Source organism: Tamandua tetradactyla, chromosome 2 (genome assembly GCF_023851605.1).
Source record: "Tamandua tetradactyla isolate mTamTet1 chromosome 2, mTamTet1.pri, whole genome shotgun sequence".
Taxonomy (NCBI): domain Eukaryota; kingdom Metazoa; phylum Chordata; class Mammalia; order Pilosa; family Myrmecophagidae; genus Tamandua; species Tamandua tetradactyla.
This window is the reverse complement of record NC_135328.1, coordinates 199007244-199032108: the sequence shown is the minus strand read 5'-3', so window position 1 is coordinate 199032108 and position 24865 is coordinate 199007244. Positions and strand designations below refer to the sequence as shown.

The following is a 24865-nucleotide window of genomic DNA, read 5'->3' as shown; positions in this document are numbered from 1 at the left end:
TCATTTTGGCCATTTTAAAATATACAATTCAGTGGTGTTAAATACATAATATTTGTATGTATGCATATACCATATTTTGTTTATCCATTCATCTGTTGATGGACATTTGGGTTGTTTCCACATTTTGCTTATTGTGATTAATGATGCTAAAAAGCATTCATGTACAAGTTTTGTGCAGAGTTTCTTTGTTTTTCCTCCTGATTTTGTATTTCAAAGCTGGCAGAGGTGATAGTGGCATCCTGCACTACCCTGTGCCCTGGCAACTTAGAATGGATTTTCTCTCTCTGGGAGGGAAATGAGGAAGAGATGTCGTAACCGATGGCACTCACCAAGCATATATAGAACAGGAGTTATGAGGTCTTAGTGGAGTTCAGTTTTGGCTAATATTTGTTGAATGCCTAGTACTTTCTTTTTTATTATTTATTTCTCACAATAGCCTATTATCATTCCTATTTTACAAATGAGGAAATTGAAACTCAGAAAGATTAAGTGACTTGCCCCAAAAGGTACTAATTTGACAGAATAACAGGGCTGAAATTCAGACCCAAGTACCTGTCTTAATGCTGCTTCTCTTTCTGCTCTATTATCCAGAGCCCGAACAAGGACTATGGCACACGTGAAATGGGTAGTTTCTCATGTGTGTTTGGATATTACCATTCAAACCTTGGCTCCAGATGAGTACCTTTGCAGATAAACTTTGTTCTAATGTTTCTTAACCTCAGGATGTCATATTACTTATAATCTTTATATTGCCTATTGTACATATACATAGTTTATTGTAAAATAAACTAATCCCCCAAAGTCAAGCTGTTAATTTAATTTAATTTACTTATTAGCTCCCTGTATAATAGCAGAATATGGCCATAGAAGAAAGTTTCCCGGCAGTCTGCATTAAAAAGTTTGTAGAATGTTGAGCGAAATAAGCCAGAATGTTGAGTGAAATAAATCAGAAGCAAAAGGACAAATATTGTATGGCCTGACTAATATGAAGTGACTATAATGCTTCTGAGAGTTAAAGTTGAAAGCACAGATTATCAGGAGGTAGAAAGAGGGCAGAGATTGGGCAATTGATGCTTAAGAGTATGGAATATTCAATAAGGTTTATTGTAAAGGTTTGGAAATAGATAGCACAATGCTGTGTGATGGTAGCATGATACTGTAAATGTAACTAACAGGGTGGGCAGTGGTGGCTCAGTGGCAGAGTTCTCTCCTGCCATGCTGGAGACCTGGGTTCGATTCCTGGAGCCTGCCCATGCTGGGGGGAAAAATGTAACTAACAGAGGTGACTATGAGTATGGAGAAAAGAGGAAGGCTAGAGTTGTGCATGTCACCAAAAGGAAAACTAGAGGATTAAAACTGGGACTGTATAATTTAGTGAAACCTAAGTTGGACACTGATGGTGGTTAATTGTATAAATATAAGAAAGTTATTACATGAATTAGAACGAACGTATGTCATTATTACAGGTTGTTAATAACAGGGTGGTATATGGGAAAAGTACAATAATGTAAATTAAAGTCTGTTGTTAACAATAGCATTGTAATATTCTTGCATTAATTGTAACAAAGGCATTATAACAAAGCTAAATGTCAATAATTGTGTGATATAAGGGGTATGGGAGTTTTTTCTTTGGAGGAAATGAAATTTTTCTCAAATTAACTGTACTGGTGAAAGCATAACTATATGATTATACCAAGAGCCACTGATTATTCTCTTAGGATGAATTGTATGGTGTGTGGATAAAAATGGTAAAAAATAATAAAATGGGGGGGAATAAGGGGTATGGGATGTTTTGAGTTTTATTTTTATTTCTTTTTTTGGAGTAATGAAAATGCTCTAAAATTGATTGTGGTGATGAATGCACAATTATGTGATGATACTGTGAGCCATTGATTGTATACTTTGGATGGACTATATGGTGTATGAATATATCTCAATACAATTTAATTTTTAAAAATTTTGGTGGAAGGGATGAAGTAAAGCGGTGGCATGTTAGGTATTTTAGAGCTCCAGAATACCTTTTGGAAAGTGTAATATCTGCATAGCAGCTCATATATTCTATATAACGTTCTGTCATATGTTTTGCCCGTGTCTTAGGTGTTTCCATATTTCTCATATTTGTGGCTCCAAGAAATCAACTTCCTTCTTCCTCCTTTTCATTGGGTATTAACAGCTGACTTGCAGTATCCTAAATTACAATAGGTGCCACCTTTAAACCTTTGTAGTCTAGTTAGAGAAAGTTATTATTGAGCATGTCTGTTTTTCCAACAAATTAGCCCTCAATTTTATTAACGCTTTGTGAATATCAGTGTTCAACTAACTATGCACTTCTTCAAATGAAGAATACACTGTCAGAGTCGCTTGTGATCTGTTAAAGTCCCCATTTTCCATTGATGATTTCTGAGTTTTCTTTCTTGCTTTATTCTCATGTTGAATTTGTTTCCCCCATCATTATTTTTGTGCTTTCTTCTAAAATTTGTGAATAAATAAGTATAAACAAGATTTGGTTTACTATTCTTTCTGAATTTACTATCTTAGCTATTCATTTTGGTCATCCAGTTAAATTACCCTCTATCAGTCCCTGTATGGTGCTCTCATTACAATAGCCTTGGAGCCACTGGTATTTAGTCAGTGATAACTATTTTGTTTGTTCCTGAAGGGTGAGGGTTTGGTTGGGCTTGTTCTCTGCTGTTCAAGTCTAGCATAGTGCATAATAGGCACTGACAATTTTTTTTTGAAAATTTTATTTTATGAATTCTTGAGGTCATTTATTTAAGCTTTTTTGCCTCTGGGCAGAACTGAACATTATGCAATTTGAATAATGCATAATGTATAATTGCATAATTATACAACAAGGGGATAAAAATCCCCTTGTTCTAGTCCTTTCTAGTGTTTCATCATAAATATAACTTCCTTGTGTCGATTCTAGTCTTTCCTTGATAGCTTTCCATATTGATGAGTTCTTTACTCTAGAATTGACTAGCTCAGAGCCCTCCTTAAAATTTTAAAATGTGATCATGATTAAATCTCCTTATCTTTCATAAAACACTATTGATGTATTGATCTGAATATTTGTGTTTAAGAGACTTTGGGGAGACTTCCGGAGAAGATGGCGGCTTAGTAAGACGCGCGGGTCTTAGTTCCTCCTCCAGAAAAGCAACTAAAGAAACAGAAACAATACAAAACAGCTCCCGGAGTCACGATAGAGACCAAAAAGACAGCGTACCTCATTCTGGAACAGCTGAACGGGTAGGGAGAATCTGCTGCGGTGAGATACCCGAGGGGCGTGCGTTTTCCCGGCCGGGGCGGCTGGCAACTGGGGTCCCCTCCACGCACGTGGCTCCCCGGTCTGACTGGGAATGTTGGATAGCGGGGCCCTCCCATCACGCTTGGTGTTTCGGGCCAGCTGGGCAATTAGGACCGGCACTCTCCCAAGCCGCAGCGGCCAGCGACCCCCGCCTCCACGCGCGGTTTCCCCGGCCGACTGCCGTGCAAACAGACGAGCGCCACGAGCGCCACCTACTGGGCAGGAAAAGAAAAACAGAGCCCAGAGATTTCACAGAAAAACCTTTCAACCAGCTGGGTCCCACACCCAGTGAAATCTGATCAAATGCCCAGACACCAGCAGAAAATAATGGATGATGCTCGGAAAATTGAAGATATGGCCCAGTCAAAGGAACAAACCAATAGTTCAAATGAGATACAGGAGCTGAGACAACTAATGCTGAATATACGAACAGAAATGGAAAAACTCTTCAAAAACCAAATCAATAAATTGAGGGAGGACATGAAGAGGACATGGGCTGAACAAAAAGAAGAAATAGAAAATCTGAAAAAACAAATCACAGAACTTATGGGAGTGAAGGACAAAGAAGAAAAAATGGAAAAAACAATGGATACCTACAATGGTAGATCTAAAGAGACAGAAGCTACAATTAGTGAACTGGAGGATGGAACATCTGAATTCCAAAAAGAAACAGAAACTATAGGGAAAAGAATGGAAAAACTTGAGCAGGGGATCAGGGAACTGAAGGACAATATGAAGCGCACAAATATACGTGTTGTGGGTGTCCCAGAAGGAGAAGAGAAGGGAAAAGGAGGAGAAAAACTAATGGAAGAAATTATCACTGAAAATTTCCCAACTCTTATGAAAGACCTAAATTTGCAGATCCAAGAAGTGCAGCGCACCCCAAAGAGAATAGACCCAAATAGGCGTTCTCCAAGACACTTACTAGTTAGAATGTCAGAGGTCAAAGAGAAAGAGAGGATCTTGAAAGCAGCAAGAGAAAAACAATCTGTCACATACAAGGGAAACCCAATAAGACTATGTGTAGATTTCTCAGCAGAAACCATGGAAGCTAGAAGACAGTGGGATGATATATTTAAAATACTAAAAGAGAAAAACTGCCAACCAAGACTCCTATATCCAGCAAAATTGTCCTTCAAAAATGAAGGAGAAATTAAAACATTTATAGACAAAAAGTCACTGAGAGAATTTGTGACCAAGAGACCAGCTCTGCAAGAAATACTAAAGGGAGCACTAGAGTCAGATACGAAAAGACAGAAGAGAGAGGTATGGAGTAAAGTGTAGAAAGAAGGAAAATCAGATATGATATATATAATACAAAAGCCAAAATGTTAGAGGAAAATATTATCCAAACAGTAATAATACTAAAAGTTAATGGACTGAATTTCCCAATCAAAAGACATAGAATGGCAGAATGGATTACGACCCAGCAATACCACTGCTAGGTATCTACTCAAGGAACTTAAGGGCAAAGACACAGACGGACATTTGCACACCAGTGTTTATAGCAGCATTATCTACAATTGCAAAGAGATGGAAACAGCCAAAATGTTCAACAGACGAGTGGCTAAACAAACTGTGGCGTATACCTACGATGGAATATTATGCAGCTTTAAGACAGACTAACTTATGAAGCATGTAATAACATGGATGGACCTAGAGAACATTATGCTGAGTGAGTCTAGCCCAAAACTAAAGGACAAATACTGTAAGGTCCCACTGATGTGAACCGACATTCGAGAATCAGCTTGGGATATATCATTGGTAACAGAGACCAGCAGGAGTTAGAAACAGGGTAAGATAATGGGTAGTTGGAGCTGAAGGGATACAGACTGTGCAACAGGACTAGATACAAAAACTCAAAAATGGACAGCACAATAATACCTAAGTGTAATGTAACTATGTTGGAACACTGAATGAAGCTGCACCTGAAATATGGTTTTTTGTTTGTTTGTTTGTGTGTTTGTATCTTTTGTTTTTGTTTTTTTCTTTTTCCTTTTTATATATATATATATATTATTAGTATTATTATTTTAATTCTCTTCTCTATATTAACATTCTATATCTTTTTCTGCTGTTTTGCTAGTTCTTTTCCTAAATCGATGCAAATGTACTAAGAAATGATGATCATACATCTATGTGATGATACTAAGAATTACTGAGTGCATTTGTAGAATGGAATGATTTCTAAATGTTGTGTTAATTTCTTTTCTTTTTTTGATTAATAAAAAAAATTAAAAAAAAAAAAAAAGAGACTTTGGGACTGAAGTATGAAATTAGTTATGTCCCTTGGTAGAGTTGAGGGTATTTTCCTCCTGATGCGAACCTTTTAAGTAGTTGTCTCCTTAGAAGGGTGTTTCCAGTTATGCTTACCTGCTGGTAAAGGTTTGTGGAGAGGCACTGAATCCTTGTGTCTCTGAGAGGGGAGATGGTGGGACTATGCACCAGGATGAACATTCTGCCAGTGTCCTATCTTTTCTTCTCAGAATGGGAGCAGAAATGTTCATCAGGGTACTAACTGGTATATTAAATTTATTTGCTTTTTTTTTTCTAACCACTACCTAACAGTTTGATATTGTTTTAAATCCCAATTTCAATTTTACCATTTACCTGAATTTCAGTGGTTTCTTATTTGTCTGTGTCTCTGTTTTTTCTCCTCTTGTTCCTTTTAGGTTTTCCTAAAGGCAACATGCCAGTCTTACTTAAGACTCCTTGACTTTGAATCTGAACTCTCTTTGTATAGGTTATATGTCTTTCATCTCAATATTCTCTGTGTTTTGCACAGTGGCTTGACATCTAGTAAATACCCAGTTAACATTTTAAGAAAATTAATGAAGGAATAGTGGTAGTTTAGTTGTCTCTTTTGGTGGAGTGAGTCTTGTAGAGATTATTACTCTAGAAATTCAGTGGTTGCTTAGTATAGTGGTTAAGAGTTTTGGGCTTTAGAATCAAACAGCTCTGGGTTTGAGTCCCTGCTCCAGCTCCAGATTATTAGCTGTGTGACACTAGGAAAATTGCTTCATGCCCTTGGATGTTTCCTTATCTATAACATGAATGATAGTCGCTTTTACCATTTGTTCTAGTTTGCTAGCTGCAGGAATGCAATATACCAGAAATGGAATGGCTTTTAAGAGGGGGAATTTAATAAGTTGATAGTTTACAGTTCTAAGTCCAAGAAAATTTTCCAATTAAAGCAAGTCCATAGAAATGTCCAATCTAAGGCATCCAGGGAAAGATACCTTGGTTCAAGAAGGCCGATGAAGTTCAGGGTTTCTCTCTCAAGTGTAAGGGCATATGGTGAACACAGTCAGAATTTTTCTCTCATTTGGAAAGGCTCATGGTGAACACGGTCAGGGTTCCTCTCTCATCTGGAAGGGCACATGGTGAGCATGGCATCATCTGCTAGCTTCTTCTCCTGGCTTCCTGTTTCATGAAGCTCCCCAGGAGGCATGTTTCTTCTTCATCTCCAAAGGTCACTGGCTGGTGGACTCTGCTTCTCGTGGCCATGTCATTCTGCTCTGCTCTCTCTGAATCTCCTTCTTTCTCCAAAATGTTTTCTCTTTTATAGGACTCCAGAAATTTATCAAGACCCACCCAAATGGGTGGAGACATATCGTCATCTAATCCAGTTTAACAATCACTCTTGAGTAAATCACATCATCCAGGGAGATGATCTGATTACAGTTTCAAACATACAATATTGAATAGGGATTATCCTACCTTTATGAAATGGGATTTTGATTAAAGCATGGCTTTTCTAGGGGGCATACATCCTTGCAAACCAACACACCATTTAAGCTTTTTTTTCACATTTAAAAAATGGTGTTCTAGTTTGCTAGCTGCCAGAATGCAATATACCAGAAACGGAATGGCTTTTAACAAGGGGAATGTAATGAGTTGCTAGTTTACAGTTCTAAAGCTGAGAAAATGTCCCAATTAAAAAAGTCTATAGAAATGTCCAATTTAAGGCATCCGGGGTAAGATACCTTGGTTCAAGAAGGCCGAGGACATTCAACGTTTCTCTCTCAGCTGGAAGGGCACATGGCGAACGTGGCGGTGTCTGCTGGCTTTCACGTGGCTCTCCCAAAAAGGGACTCTCTCCAAAATGTTTCCTCTTTTAAAGGATTCCAGCAAGCAACTTCACCTTCAGTGGGTGGAGACACACCTCCATGGAAATCATCTAATCAAAAGTTACCACCCACAATTGGGTGGGTCACATCTTCATGGAAACAATCAAAATGTTTCCACCTAGCAATATTGAATGAGGATCAAAGGGCATGGCTTTTCTGAGGTCCACCACAGATTCAGACCAGCACAAATGGTAAAATATATACAATATAAAATTTATCATTTTAATAATTTTTAAATGTACAATTCAGAGGTGTTAATTGCATTCACAAAGTTGTACAACCAACACCATTTCCAATATTTTTTTCATCTTCCTAGTCAGAAACTCTGACCCATTAAGCTATAATTCCTCATTCCTCTTCAACCCAGCCCTTGGGAGCCTCTCATCTACATTCTATTTCTATAAATATTCTTATAGAGATATTTTATATAAGTGGAATCAAAGGATTTGACCTTTTGGGTCTGGCTTGTTTTACTTAGCATAATGTTTTCAAGGTTCATCCATATTGTAGCGTGTATCAGAACTTCGTTTTTTATGGTTGAATAGTATTCCGTCATATGGATATGCCACATTTTGTTTATCCATTTATCTGTTGATGGACATGTGGATTGCATCCATCTTTGGCTATCATGAATGATACTGCTGTAAACGTCAGTATACACATATCTGTTTGAATCCTTAATCTCAATTATTTTGTATTTATACCTGGAATTATAATTCTATTTTCAGCTTCCCGTGGAAATGCTACACAGATTTTCATGGTGACTGCACCATTTTATAGTGCCACCAGCAATGTATAAGGGTTCCTGTTACTCCACATCCTTGCCAACACTTATTATTTCTCATTGTTATTGTTTTTTCATAATAGCCATTCTAATGGGTATCGAGTGGTATCTTATTGTCGATTTTGATTTGCATTTCCCTGGTGACCAACAATGATAAACATCTTTTCATGTGCTTGTTCCCCATTTGTATATTGTCTTTGGAGAAATGTCTATTCGAGTCCTTTACCCATTTTTCAAATTGGGTTTATTTGTCTTTTTGTTGTTGTGTTTTAGCAGTTCATTTTATATTCTGGATATTAAATCATTTTCAGATGTATAAGCTGTAAATATTTTCTCCCATTCTGTAGGTTGTGGGTTGTCTTTTCATTTTTTTTGATAGTGTCCTTTGCACAAAAGTTTTTAATTTTGATGGAGTCCGGTTTACCTATTTTTCCTTTTGTTGCCTATGTTTTTGGTGTCATGTTTAAGAAACGATTGTCAAATCCAAGGAAATGAAGATTTGGCCCCATGTTTTCTTCTAAGAGTTTTAGTTCTTAAATTTAAATCTCTGATCATTTGGTAGTTAATGTTTATATGTTATAAGGTAGGGGTTCACTTTTATTCTTCTGCACATGAATGTCCTATTTTCCCCATTGCGTTTCATGGCTCGTGTTGAAAATCAATTGACCATAGATATAAGGATTTATTTCTAGGCTCACAGTCTGTTCCACTGGATCATGTGTCTATCCTTATGCTAACACCACACTGTTTTGACTATGGTAGTGTTGTGAGTTTTCCAACTTTGGGTTCTTCTTTTAAAAGATTGTTTTGGTTGTTTTTGGTCCTTTGAAATTTCATGTGAATTTTGGGATGGGGGTTTCCATTTCTTCCGAAAACAATGTTGGAGTTATAATAGGGATTGCATTGAATTTGTATGTCCATTTGGTAGTATTTCCATCTTAACAATATTAAGATTTCCAATCCATGAACACAGATTGTCTTTCCATTTATTTAGAGCGTCTTTAATTTATTTCAGCAGTTTTGTAGTTTTCAGTGTACAAGTTGTCTCCTTGTTTAAATTTATTTCTGGGTATTTTAGTATCTTTTTTTTTTGAAACAACATAAATGTATTAAGTCACAGTTTCCCTGAATCAGGAGTCCTGGTGCAGGTTAGTGGGTCCTCAGGTCAGGCTCTCACCAGGTTGTTGGCTGCGGCTGTGATTCTCATTAGAGGTGCAAGGCCATCTTCCAAGTTCACTGGTCATTGGCAGAATTCAGTCCCTGTGGTTGTACAACTGAGGTGCCAGTTTTCTTACTGGCTGGTCACTGGGCACCATGCTCAGTCACATGGAGGCAGTTCACAGCATGGCCAGTTGCTTTGTCAAGGCCAATTAGAGACCCTTTCACTTCAAACCCCCCTCTCATAAAGGGGCCATCTGATTAGGTTAGTCCCTTCCAGGATACACTCCCCTTTGATTAACTCAGAGGAACTGATTAGGCACCCTAATTATATCTGCAGTATCCTTCCCTCTCTCATATAAATTAACCTAGCCACAAGCTTGAAATCCTCTATAATATGCACAAGTCCCACCTACACTCAAGGGAAGAGAATTGTAGGGGGTGTGCACACCAGGGAAGGAAATCTGTTTTTTGTTCTTCTTTTTTTTTTTAAATTTATTTATTAATTAAAAAATAAAAAACAAAATAAAACAACATACATAATCAGTGATTCACAATATCATCACCTAGTTGCATATTCATCATTTCTTAGAACATTTGCATTAATTCAGAAAAAGAAACAAAAAGACAATAGAAAAAGAAATAAAACGAACACAGGAAAGAAAAAAAAAACATTATACCTATCATACCCCTTACCCCTTGCCTTCATTGATTACTAGCATTCAAACTAAATTTATTTTAACATTTGCTCCCCCTATTATTTATTTTTATTCCATATGTTCTACTCGTCTGTTGACAAGGTAGATAAAAGGAGCATCAGGCACAAGGTTTTCACAATCACACAGTCACATTGTTACAGCTATCTTTTTCTTTTTGATGCTATTGTAAATGGAATTTTTTTCTGAATTTCCTTTTCACATTGTTTTTTGCTGGCATATAGAATAAATTATTTTTGTGAATGGATTTTGCATCTGCAACTTTGCTGAATTTGTTAGCTCTGACACTTTTTTGTGGATTCTTTTGGAGTTTCTGGATATAAGATCACATCATTTGTGAAGAAAGCATTTCACTTCTGTCTTTACAATTTGTATGTCTTTTATTTATTTTTCTTGCCTAATTCCCTTGCTAGAAATTCCAGTACTATGCTGAATAGTAGGGGGAAACATGGACATTTTGTCTTATTTGTGACGTTAGTTAGGGGAAAAGCTACAAAAAAAAACTTTTTACCATTGAGTATGATTATGTAAGGTTTTGAACTTTTCTTCCTTAGGGCATTAGCACTAGGTGTCACCTGAAGAGTCCTTTGCTCCTTCTTGTCATTCATGTTTCAGCTTAAATGTAATCTTTTCAGAGAGCCTCTCTGTATCAGACAAGATTCATAGTTATAAGCAACAAAAATCAACTCTGGCTAATTTTTTTTTAACTTTTTTTATTGTATAATATAACATATATACACAGCAAAGGAAGAAAAAAGCAATAGTTTTCAAAGCATGCTCAACAAGGACAGATCCCAGAATTTGTCATGGGCTACCATACAATCTTCTCACATTTTTCCTTCTAGAATATAGGAGGTTAAAAGGAATAAGTATTTTTTTTCACAGTTGACTTGTGTGTGTGTGTGTGTGTGTGTGTGCACGCGAAAAAATGACATATATATGAAAAAGCAATAAATTTCAAGGCACAGCACCACAATTAGTTGTAGAACATATTTCAGAGTTTGGCATGAGTTACAATTCCACAATTTTAGGTTTTTACTTCTATCGGCTCTAAGATACTGGAAACTAAAAGAGATATCAATTTAATGATTCAGCAATCATATTCATTTGTTAATCCTATCTTCTCTGTATTACTCCACCATCACCTTTGATCTTTCTATCCCTCTTTTTAGGGGTGTTTGGGCTATGGCCATTCTAAATTTTTCAGTTTGGAAGGGTCTGTCAATAATATGGGGTAGGGAGATGGAACTAGGTGATGTTCTGGAGAGGTTGGGCCCTTAGGTTTCAGGACTTATTATCTGGTTCAGGCACCCATCTGGAGGTTATAGGTTTCTGGAAAGTTACTCTAGTGCATGAAACCTTTATGGAATCTTATATGTCATCCTAGGTGTTCTTTAGGATTGGCTGGAATGGTCCTGGTTTGGAGTTGGCAGGTTATGATGTAACGATGTGTAACTGAAGCTTGCTTAAGAGCAACCTCCAGAGTAGCCTCTTGACTTTATTTGAACTCTCTCTGACACTGCATTAGTTACACTTCTTTCCTCCCTTTTGGTCAGGATGGAATTGTTGATCCCGTGGTGCAGGGCTGGATTCGACCCTGGGAGTCATCTCCCATGTCACCAGGGAGACTCTTTCACTCCTGGATGTCAACCCATTTAGGGGGGAAGGCAATGATTTCACTTGCAGAGTTGGACTGAGAGAGAGTAAGGCCACATCTGAGCAACAAAAGAGGTCTTCCAGAAGTAACTCTTAGGCATAGCTGTAGGTAGGCTAAGCTTCTCTGCTACGTACATAAGCGTCACAAGAGTAAGCCTCAAGATCAAGGGCTTGGCCTCTTGATTTGGTTGTCCCTAAAGTTTGACATAGTATCAGGGGATTCCCTGATGGTAAGGTTTAGTAGTTACATATTTTTTCTCCCCTCCCTCAAGGGAATTTGCCAATACTTTTTGATTTTCTGCTTGATATACTCTAGGATGTATTCAAGCATTACATTAAGCTATTCAGGACTAAAAGACCTCTTTCTTTTCTTTTTTGTTTTTTTTGTAAATTTTATCCTAAATCATATATATATATTTTAAATTTATTTATTAATTTAAAAAATTAACAAACCAAATAAAACATCAACATATATAATCAGTAATTCACAATATCATCATTTAGTTGCATATCCATCATTTCTTAGAACATTTGCATTAATTCAGAAAAAGAAATAAAAAGACAATAGAAAAAGAAATAAATGAACACAGAAAAGAAAAAAAAAAGATTATACCTACCATACCCCTTACCCCTTGCTTTCATTGATCACTAGCATTTAAACTAAATTTATTTTAGCATTTGTTCCCCCTATTATTTATTTTTATTCCATATGTTCTACTCCTTTGTTGACAAGGTAGATAAAAGGAGCATCATACACAAGGTTTTCACAATCACAGTCACATTGTGACAGCTATATCATTATTCAGTCATCCTCAAGAAACATGGCTACTGGAACACAGCTCTGCATTTTCAGGGAGTTCTCTCCAGCCTCTCCATTACATCTTGGATAACAAGATGATATCTACTCAATGCATAAGAATAACCTCAGGATAACCTCTGGACTCTGTTTGGAATCCCTCTGCCATTGACACTTTGTCTCATTTCACTCTTTCTCCCTTTAGCCGAGAAGGTTTTCTCAATCCCTTGATGCTGGGTCTCAGCTCATTCCAGGATCTCTGTTCCACGTTGCCAGGAAGGTCCACACCCCTGGGAGTCATGTCCCACGTAGACAGGGGGAGGGTGGTGAGACTGCTTGTTGTGTTGGCTGGAGAGAGAGGCCACATCTGAGCAACAAAAGAGGCTCTCTTGGGGGTGACTCTTAGGCCTAAATTTTAAGTAGACTTGACCTATCCTTTGCAGGGTTAAGTTTCATATGAACAAACCCCAAGACTGGGAGCTCAGCCTATAACTTTGGTTGTCTACACTGAAAAGACCTCTTTCTTATTCTGGGCTCCCTGTGTTTCAGTTGTTCAAATGAGCTAAACAGATAGGTTGAGTTAGACTATATGCTACAGAAAATTTAGGTTCCAGATCAAATAAACCTTTCTTCCACTGGTCTCAAAGAGTATGTGTGGTTCTAAAATATTGACACTGTCTTCCTTACCCTGTGTTCTGAATTATTTTAACCCCGACCTGTTCGGCTTTGTTATCTCTAAATATCAGGTTATATATAAAATGGCCCCTTGAAATCCAGAAATAATAATTACCACTCTGGACTTAATGAGTCTGCTCTAAAAGCTTACAATCTAGACCCCTGTTTTCTTATAAGTATTTTCTAAAGGAGACCATATCATCATTGTTCTTTTGTTTCTGGCTTAATCTGGCTGATTTTTAAAAGAATATTGGGGAAACTTACACAACATCTGGGAAGGCCCACAGAGTCAGGCTTAAAGTATGAGCTGGAGGAACACAAGAACTGGGTAATAGCCAGAACAGAGTCAAAATCATTCACAGTCTGTTGAGGACAGTTCTGCCACCACCACTTATACAGCTTATGTCCCAGCCACCAGCTGCACTGGATCTTTTGTTTTGTTTTGTTTTGTTTTGTTTTGTTTTATTTTTATTTTTTTATTAACGGAAAGAAAGAAAAGAAAAAAAAAAAGAAATTAACACAACATTTAGAAATCATACCATTCTACATATGCACTCAGTAATTCTTAACATCATCACATAGATGCATGATCATTGTTTCTTAGTACATTTGCATCGGTTTAGAGGAACTAGCAACACAACAGAAAAAGATATAAAATGTTAATATAAAGAAAAGAAATAAAAGTAGTAGTAATAGTAAAAAACAACAACAACAAACAAACCAACAAGCAAACAAAAACAAAAAAAACCCTATAGCTCAGATGCAGCTTCATTCAGTATTTTAACATGATTACTTTACAATTAGGTATTATTGTGCTGTCCATTTTTGAGTTTTTGTATCTAGTCCTGTTGCATAGTCTGTATCCCTTCAGCTTCAATTACCCATTGTCTTACCCTGTTTCTAACTCCTGCTGAACTCTGTTACCAATGACATATTTCAAGTTTATTCTCAAATGTCCGTTCACATCAGTGGGACCATACAGTATTTGTCCTTTAGTTTTTGGCTGGATTCACTCAGCATAATATTCTCTAGGTCCATCCATGTTATTACATGGTTCATAAGTTTATCTTGTCTTAAAGCTGCATAATATTCCATCGTATGTATATACCACAGTTTGTGCTGCACTGGATCTTGATCGCCCCTGTAGCCACTCCTTGCTGTCATGGATTATCCATGATCCTCTGATTCTGTAACACCAGATCCCAGTTCAAGGTCCATGATGTATCTGGCTGCCATAGCCTGGGCCGAGTGCACACACTCTAGCTGCAAGGGAGCCTCAGAAAGAGAATCTCAGTCTCCATCATTCTTATTGCATACTGAGAGGGGGCTCTGCTTCCCATCAGTTTCAAAAGATGGGAAATTTCCAAAATATAGGAAGAGACAGCAGAATTCTACTGGGCAGAAGAAAACTCTACATATCCACTACATCTTTGACCTTAAGTCTAAAGTAGCTCTCCAGTCTCACATCAACCTGTTTTATTTTCATTGTAGCACTTTTCACTACTGGATATTCTATTTGTATTATTATTATCTATACCTTCCTGCTAGAATGTAAGTACTATGAGAGCAAGAACCTTGCCTGTTTTGTTTACTGCAGTATCTTCTGGGCCTGTAACAGTGCCTGGCATGTAGAAAGAGCTCCTAGGCTCATTTTGAGATAGATGGATGGATGAATGGGCAGGTGGACAAGTGAATGAATACATATAAAAGCACTTAACACAATGCCTGGCACATAGTAAATGCATAATTTTTGGCAGCTTACTATTTCTTAACAGATAATAGTATTTATATTCTTTCCAAATAAAATTAAAGAAAAAACTTTTCGCTTATATTATTTCATTTGACTTTCACAGCAATCCTCCAAGGAGAAGGGTGTTGAGGATAAGGAATGTGTCTTTTCCTGCTGCAGTATACGTGACCCCTTCTGTGTTTGTTACAGTGCTTCCTGTGGCTATGAGTCACAGAAATGAATGCCTGCTTGGAGAGACAAATTCACATTTAAATTTTTTTTTAATGTAATGACATACAAACATGAACATTCTTACCATATGATCATTCCATTCTTGATATATAATCTGTAACTCACAATATCATCACATAGTTGTATATTCATCACCATGATCATTTCTTAGAACATTTGCATCAATTCAAAAAAAGAAAAAAGAAAAAAATTCATATATAACATACCCTTACCCTTCCCTCTCATTGATTGCTAGTATTTCCATCTACCCAATATATTTTAGCCTTTGTTTCCCTTATTTTTTTCTATACCCCTTTTATCACTCCCTTTCATTGATCACTAGCATTTCAATCTACTAAATTTATTTCAACATTTGTTCCCCTTATTATTTATTTTTAATCCCTGTATTTTACTCATCTGTCCATACCATAGCTAAAAGGAGCATCAGACACAAGATTTTCACAATCACATAGTCATGTTGTGAAAGCTATATCATTATACAATCATCTTCAAGAAACATGGCTACTGGAACACAGCTCTACAGTTTCAGGCAGTTTCCTCCAGCCTCTCCAATATATTTTAACTAAAAAGGTGATATCTAATGAAATCAGAAAGATAGATAGATGATAAAGATTGAGATGGTATAATCTAGGAATGCCTAGAGTGTATAATGATAGTGACTAAATGTACAAATTTTAAAAATGCATGAGGAAGAACAAAGGAATGTCATTACTGCAGGTGCTGAAAATAGATGGTAATATTTTAAAATTTTAACTTATGTGTGAGACTAAAGCAAAAAATATTTATTTGGTACAAAATTTACATTTTGACTAGTGCATTTCCTAATGTAACTTATGTTGATAGTTTGATTGAACACCATAAGTACTTGGAGTCTTGGGTAGGACATGAGATTTTGTTGATTTGTCCAGAGTGATGCCCTAATGAATCCCAGAGTGATCTGATCAGTGAGTAACAAAGTATTTGCAAAGTCCCCTTCAGATAATGGTGAGAATGGGGAGAAATTCAACTTCCCCAAGTTGAATTCTTGATATTCTCACAAGCAGTGTGGACAACCAAAGCTATAGGCTGAGCCCCCAGTCTTGGGGTTTGTTCATATGAAACTTAACCCCGCAAAGGATAGGTCAAGTCTACTTAAAATTTAGGCCTAAGAGTCACCCCCAAGAGAGCCTCTTTTGTTGCTCAGATGTGGCCTCTCTCTCCAGCCAACACAACAAACAAACTCACCACCCTCCCCCTGTCTACATGGGACATGATTCCCAGGGGTGTGGACCCTACTGGCGACATGGGACAGAAATCCTGAAATGAGCTAAGACCCAGCATCAAGGGATTGAGAAAACCTTCTCGGCTAAAGGGAGAAAGAGTGAAATGAGACAAAGTGTCAATGGCTGAGAGATTCCAACCAGAATCGAGAAGTTATCCTGGAGGTTATTCTTAATCATTAAGTAGATATCACCTTGTTATCTAAGAGGAAATGGAGAGGCTGGAGGGAACTGCCTGAAAATGTAGAGCTGTGTTCTAGTAGCCATGTTTCTTGATGATGATTGAATAATGATAGTAGCTTTCACAGTGTGACTGTGTGATTGTGAAAACCTTGTGTCTGATGCTCCTTTTATCTACCATGTCAACAGACAAGTAGAACATATGGAATAAAAATAAGGAATAGGGGAAACAAATGTTAAAATAAATTTAATTTGAAATGCTAGTGATCATTGAAAGCGAGGGGTAAGGGGTATGGTATGTATAATCTTTTTTTTTCTGTTATCCTTTTATTTCTTTTTCGGTTAACTTTTTATTTCTTTTTCTGAATTGATGCAAATGTTCTAAGAAATGATGAATATACAACTATGTGATGATATTGAGAATTACTGATTATATATGTAGAATGGAATGATACGTTAATGTTTTTGTTTGTTCTTAATTTTTTTAATAAATAAATTTTTTAAAAAAGGTGATATCTATATAATGTGTAAGAATAACCTCCAGGATAACCTCTCAACTCTGTTTGAAATCTCTCAGCCATTGATACTTTATTTTGTCTTATTTCTCTCTCCCCCCTTTTGGTCAAGAAGGTTTTCTCAATCCCATGATGATGAGTCCCAACTCATTCTAGGGGTTTTCTCAATCCCTTGATGCTGAGTCTCAGCTCATTCTAGGATTTCTGTCCCACGTTGCCAGGAAGATCCACACCTCTGGGAGTCATGTCCCACGTAGAGAGGAGGAGGACAGTAAATTTGTTTGACGTGTTGGCTAAGAGAGAGAGGCTACATCTGAGCAACAGAAGAAGTTCTCTGTACATTTTTAATTTGATGGCAGAGGCCATCATAAAACTAGTTGTTCTCAGCTGGCATCCCTGGATGTTCTTGGTACATGCAAGGTTTGTGACTCCAAATAGTGCCACGATAGACACCAGCAACTTCCACATCTCTGGTAATGCTCACTAAGATGCGATGCTGGTGACTTCCAAATTTTAAGGGAAGGTTCTTGCCCATTTAAGAGCTCATGATCCCAAAATAGATCATGGAGGCACTGGCCCCAAAGAACCCAGGCTAAATGGGAACATCTAATCATCCAGCAAGTTAGTTTTTTATTGTGCTAACATATATATATAATAAAATTGCCATTTCACCCATTTTTATTTGTACAATTCAGGACATTAATTGTGTCTACAATATTGTGCTGTCATCACCACCATACATTACCAAAACTTTTTCATGACTCAAAACATGGGGTTTGGCAAACCCTACCCAAACCATTCCTGCCAACCCTAAAGAGCATCTAAGGCTTTATATGAGATTCTACAAAGGTCCCATGCACTAGGTTTACTTTCCAGAAACCTGGATAGGTTCCTAGGCCAGATAAGTCCTGAAACATAGAAGGGCCAGCCTCCCCAGAACATCAGCAAGTTCAATCCCACTCTCCCATGTTGTCGATAGCCCCTTCCAACATGAAAAAGTTAGAATGGGCAAAGCCCAGATACCCCTAAAGAGTGGGAGAAAGATCAAAGGAGATAGTGGCAATATACAGAGAAGGTAGGGTTTAACAAATGAGTATGATTGCTGAATAATTTATTGATATTTCTTTTAGTCTCCATTGTCTTGGAGCAGCTAATAGTAAAAACCTAAAATTGTGAAATTTTAACCCAAACCAAACTCCAAAATCTGTTCTAGAACTAATTGTTGTGGTATGCTTTGAAATTTGTTGCTTTCTTTTTTATATATGTTATTTTTCACAAAGAAAAAAAAATCGATTGTGATGAATGCACAGCTATGTAATGACACTATGAACCATTGATTGTACACTTTGAATGATTACATGGTATGTGAATATGTAATGTATATTGATAATATTGCATTAAAAAAACCAAAAACTCTGCATGCATTAAATAACTCCCCATTCCCCTTCTGTCCAGCCCCTAGTAATCTCTAATCTACTTTCTCTATATATTTTTTCAGCTAGCAAATTTTTTATTGTCCTTACTCTATGTCTAGTACTAAAGGTAAAAAAAAATTCCTTAATAACAGTGTGTAGATATAAAATTCCTTTTGTGGTTAAATGCCAAGAGAAGGGGTCTACACACAGATCCAGTAGAGAAGGAAGAATTTCAGGAGGGTAGTTTAGGAAGCTGCAGAGAGACTGAAGGGAAGGCCAGGGCCAGGAGATTCAGAAGCATCAGGAACAGTCTGGCTGGGAGTATTGGCAGCAATGCCTGTTAGACCCTGACAGTACATGAGAAAGAAAGACTTGACTTCTCATGTGTGACTCCAGAGGTAGAATCAGGGCCAAAGGTAGAAATAACAGGAGGAAGACCCTCCTTAAAAAACTTAGCTTTGGGTTTTCTTAATTGCAAAATTAATGTGTTTTTATAGAAATACTTTGAAAACATCAAAAAGAAGGTAAAAATTAGCCATAACATCAACAAAAGACAGTTATTATTATTATTTTGTATTTTACTATTTTAAAACATGCTGTGATAATAGTGTTTATTGAGTAAGCAGTATGAAATATTATATGATCATTATGATATAAGTATTTATCCTTCATATTTGGCTTTTCTAATGTTCTTATAATAGCATATGACTGTACACTAACCATTCTTCTATTATTAGAAACTTTGGTGATTTTATTTATTTATTTTGGCTGTTTTGAAATCTTTGGTAGAAAGATTTTTATTTCTTGTATTTTGAGTTTCTTATGATAAATGATAAGAAATGAGATTACTGGGTTTTTCTAAACAGAATTATATGGCAAAGGAATAGATTGCTTCAAGAAGTGGTGAGACAACTGCCTTCCTGTCAGGCCTCTGGAGAGGGGTTTCATCATCAGTTGGACCTTGGAGATGATCACCATCACATTTTCTTTCTGCTGTTTGACTCTGTGACTCTGTTAGAGGGCTGAGTATTCTGTCTGTGATACTGATTTGGTTTGAGGAGAGCCACACAGAGGTTCAGATGTTAGAAACATAATTAAAAGTTGTGCATACTAAGCAAGTGAAATGACATCCTGTAGCTATATGCATTGTTCTTGGTTTCAGAATGTGCTACCATCTTCCTTCATACTCCACCTAATCCCTCATTTTCTTGTGAAGCGTACGTGGTCCCTTCAGTGTTTGTTCCAAGCTTCTTGTGGCTGTGAGTCGCTGTCCCCACCCTTATCCCTTCCAGAGGTTCCTCAACACTGTCGGGGCAGGGCTGGCCCATCAAGCCATCAGCCATGGAAAGTAGCTATTGGGTGGGCTGGTGGGCTGTTTCAGGGATGGAATCAGGGCTCTGAAGCCACCTTATTCCATTTCCCAAGGTTTAATGATGTTTTTCCCCCCCAGGTAATTAAATGTGTATCTTGTGGACCTGGGCTTGGCTGGAATGCTTAAGGGTCCTGAAGATCCTTCTATAGCTTCCTTGAGTTGAACCCATTAAAAGAAGATGGCAAAAGTCAACATAACTAGAGACCTCATCTGTAGGCAGATCAAGGTAAGCAGCCCAGGCCTCTGTACTAGAGCGGGATATTCTTATTCTTACTTCCCACAGATTCATATCACAGATGAAGAAACTGAGGTCTGTAGTTGGTGACTTGCCTAAAGTAGTGGCAAACCCAGGACTAGAATCAAGGTCTCTTGATACCCAATTTCCTTTTGCCCATGAACGTGGAATTTATAAAGACAAGTACTTATGCCTGGGTGGCTGAAATTAATAGAGGCTGGTGAGGAAAGGAATCTACCAGTGTGTTGTATATATGTGTGTTTGTGTGAATGTAGGAGAGAGAGATGGGGAGGGGAAGAGAGAGAATGTGTGTCAGAAAGGGCCAGTGAGGCAGCAGGAGTAAGTCCAACTTCTTCATGTTGTTCCAGCAGCTTAGTTGTACATGCAACAGAACCTGGGGGAATCCTAGTTCCAGTTCACTTTAGACTCTTTCTCCTCTTATTCAAGGGTCTCCTATACTGAAGCCTGTACCTGTCCTCTGCGGTCTGTATGTGGAAGACACTGCAATACCTATGGGCAATCACAGCCCATTAGTGAGCTAGCCCCAGGCTTTGTCAGGGAAACCCTCAGTAAAGGGGGCACAGAGGCTTAGCAGAGGAGATTCAACCAAAGCATGATTTGTTTCTATAGTAAGAGTCTCAAGCTGAGGTCAGGTCAGAAGCTTAAATCTCACCACTGCCCTGATTAACTACTTATAAGACTTGGTCATTTTACATCTCTGCCCCTCAGTTTTCTGTTTGTTAATTGATAATAATGTCAATCTGTCTGCAGGCTGGTTTGAGAATATAATCTGAAAAAACATGATGAAGTTATTTGAAAAAAATAAGTGCTTAAAAGGTTATTGTTTAATTTTAATTAAAAATTTTTTTTGATTTGAGTACCATACAATGTATGCTGTGGTCCCTGTCCAGAAGGATTGAATGTGCACCTCTAATAAGCCATGTGCTTAATGCATAATATATGTTTTATATCTTTTTTTCATTTATCCCTGAATCCTTTTAGAACATTGTCCATTTGTGGGTTTTTATGACTTCATTAGACTGGGTAGCCTCCAGGACAAGCGACCATTGCCTAGAGGCACAGAATCATAAAGTTGGAGGGACCATGCAGGCTATTATTTTCTTTTGTGTATCCCCTACAATATGTGTCCTAAAGATGATGCATACCTTCTCCAAACTAAATATGAAAACATTTCCCTACTATTTGTTGTTTCCAACTTTTCTTTCCTTCCTCTTTTTAAGGCCAGCAGCACAGTTTAATGCTCAGTTATATACTGTCTTGTATTTTCTTATTCCTACTCAAGTAGAATGTAAGCTCCTGTAGCCCAATTTCTTATTATCTTTTCTGGCTCCTGTAGTGCCCAGCACAGTGCTGAGTATTTAACAGGCACATTCTAAATCATGTTGAATTGAAACAGTGAAGCCATAAGTTTGTTTTTCTCTGCCAGGAGCGGGGTGCCCTGAGCTTTGAGCGGCGCTACCACGTTACTGACCCTTTTATCCGGCGGCTGGGCCTTGAAGCGGAGCTGCAGGTAAGAGATCCAGTTTGCATCCTAGATTTAGGTGGTCTGCTCTCCGTCCTCTACCTGCAGAGGATCCTCTTGGCGTAAACACACTTTTTCCTGCAGGTCATAGCTGAAGCTTACCCCTCCTTTCCAGCAGTCTTGTTTTGCAGATGAATCTAAATCAAAGTCAGTGACTGACATGGTCACATAGAAATCTTTTTTTTATCACATTATTTTACTAATTTATTGCTTCATTGTTAGAAAATATTATTAATTGCATATTACTGTTGGCTTTGATAGTGATTATTTTTACCTTTGTGCAGGGATTTAGAGTTTACAAAGTGTTTTCATATATTTATATGTATGGAAATATATATATGTATGTATGTGTATACATACACACACATACATACATACATACACTTTCTTATTTTACCTTCAAAGCAATGGTGTGGAAAGGTAAATAGGGAATGGATATAACAAACAGGTTCAGAAGGCCAGGCACCTTGTCCAGGATTGCCCTGGCCAGTCTGTGGAGGAAGCACACCTTCAGTCCAGAAGTTCAGCTTTTTCATTATGTCTGACACAGACTCTTCATAAAAGCTAGTTCCAGTCCCTTTCCTTCCTCACGATCTTGTTTTAAAGCTGTTCTATCTAACGTAGTGTTATTTGCAGGTTAAGTAAGAATTATCTTTGGTTCCTTCAGGTTAGTGTTTATGAGAGATCGTATTGATCTTAGAAAAAGGACGAGAAAGAAATTTCTTGAAAGGCTAACAGTGGTTATCTTGAGGTGGTGAGATCTTAGATAATTGTTATTCCTTTCTCTTAATTATAACCTTTTATTCATTATAAAATATGACTAGATTGGTATATGAAAAAGATAGAGGAAAAGTTGTTTTTACTTCCACCTCCTTAAATCAACTGCTGTTATCATTTTGTATACTTCCTTTTATCTCCTGATATTTTTACATAATTGTAATCGTACTTAGCATTGAACTTTGTATCTCTTTTTCCATGTTACCAAGTAGTCTTTTCAGTTATCATTAGAAATTTTTTTTTCAGATTATAGAAGCTTTAGTTTCAAGACCTAATTTCCCACTTATTACTTGTATTGCCTTCTGCAAATTACCTTTAGTTTCCTGATCTGTAAAATGGATTAATAACTCAGAATCATTGTGATGATTAAATGAGAAGACTTGTATAAAGCACTTAATACAGTCCTGGTTCATAGTAAGCTAGCTCAATAAATAATGGTTATGATTCTTAAATCCATTTTTTCCATGCTTATTTTCTTCCACAAAATTGGGCTCATATCACGTAGACAGTTTGGTAAACTCTTTTATGCTTTTAAAAATTCTGGTAACATACAAAGATGTGTGTGTATATATATATATACATATATATATAAATTTTTTATATATATATAAAATTTTTCCATTTTAACCATTTTTAAATGTACAATTCAGTGGCATTAATTCTACAGAGTTGTGCTACCATTACCACCTTGCATTACTAAAACTTTTTCATCACCCAAACCTTTTATACTTTTATATGGTTGTTTTCCCATATCTCTAAAAGTTCTTGAAGACGTAATTTTTTTTTAGTTTGAATCTGTAGATTTTGTTGAAATTTATTCACATAGCATATACTCTGTCCAAAATAAACAATGTCTCCCAGTATCCTCACTTAGTTGTACAATCATCATCACTCTCAATTTTAGACAATTTTCATTGCTCCAAAGAGATAGACACACCTACACCAAAGAGAAAACACAAAATTCCCCTTAACTCATTCCCCACCCCCAATTACTTACCATTAGTATTGTTGTAGTACTAGTGAGGTACTCCTGTTAAATATAATCCATAGCATACAATAGGTAGTTTTTCCCATATACTCTCTATTATTAACTTTTGTGCAAGAGTCATACCGTTGAAGTAGTTCATGCAAGAAGCTATTATATTTATAGTGCTAATCGGTAAGATACATGGTCTTAAAAAACCCCTTTTAATCATATTCATCTTTAATACGGTCATATTACTTATAATCCCTCTAACTACCATCACCTCTGTCCATTCCCATACATTTTTCAACCTCATTAATAAGTCCATACTTATTACCTGCTCCCCCTTCTCTAGCATCTGTCTATCTCTAGGTCTCCTATATTCTACATTCTAAGACTTTGAGTTTATATTTTCTAGGAGGTTCATATTAGTGAAATCATACAGTATCTGTCCTTTTGTGTCTGGCTTATTTCACTGAGCATTATATCCTCAAGTTCATCCATGTTGTTGAGGACATGATTTTTAATATATTTTATTTTTTATACTTTACTGATTTTTTTTTTGATTTTTAAAAAATTTTAATAGTTTATATAATTTCCATACTTTTAATCTTTACATATTTTTACATTGGAAATGGATTTCTCATAGACAGCATATTGGCTTATTATCCACTCTGGCAATCTCTGTTTTTTTTAAAATTTATTTATTAATTTAAAAATAAAGAAACAAAATAAAACAACATACATAATCAGTAATTCACAATATCATCACTTAGTTGCATATTCATCATTTCTTAGAACATTTGCATCAATTCAAAAAAAGAAATAAAAAGACAATAGAAAAAGAAATAAAATGAACACAGAAAAGAAAAAAAAAAGATTATACCTACCATACCCCTTACCCCTTGCTTTCATTGATTACTAGCATTTAAACTAAATTTATTTTAGCATTTGTTCCCCCTATTATTTATTTGTATTCCATATGTTCTACTCCTTTGTTGTCAAGGTAGATAAAAGGAGCATCAGACACAAGGTTTTCACAATCACACAGTCACATTGTGACAGCTGTATCATTATTCAATAATCCTCAAGAAACATGGCTACTGGAACACAGCTCTGCATTTTCAGGCTGTTCCCTCCAGCCTCTTCATTAAATCTTGGATAACAAGGTGATATCTACTTGATGCATAAGAATAACCTCCAGGATAACCTCTCGACTCTGTTTGGAATCTCTCAGCCATTGACACTTAGTCTCATTTCCCTCTTCCCCATTTTGGTCGAGAAGGTTTTCTCAATCCGTTGATGCTGAGTCTCAGCTCATTCTGGGATTTCTGTCTCACGTTGTCAGGAAGGTCCACACCCCTGGGAGTCATGTCCCACGTAGAGAAGGGTAGGGTGGTGA

General features: G+C 36.9%; 1 protein-coding gene across 15 annotated transcripts in view; it reads left to right on the top strand.

Moving 5' to 3' along the window:
* The window catches only part of WDTC1 (WD and tetratricopeptide repeats 1), a 123526-nt gene that overhangs the window by 41486 nt on the left and 57175 nt on the right, over window positions 1-24865 (top strand). For 8 of the 15 annotated variants that reach the window (XM_077150679.1, XM_077150686.1, XM_077150678.1 and 5 more), the window contains 3 exons: window positions 19735-19831; window positions 20023-20170; window positions 21627-21710. In XM_077150679.1, coding sequence (XP_077006794.1) covers window positions 20123-20170; window positions 21627-21710 — 132 coding nt within the window. In that variant the 5' untranslated portion in view covers window positions 19735-19831; window positions 20023-20122. The remainder of the gene's footprint in view (window positions 1-19734; window positions 19832-20022; window positions 20171-21626; window positions 21711-24865) is intronic. The other 7 variants (XM_077150688.1, XM_077150687.1, XM_077150689.1 and 4 more) reach the window with 1 other exon arrangement.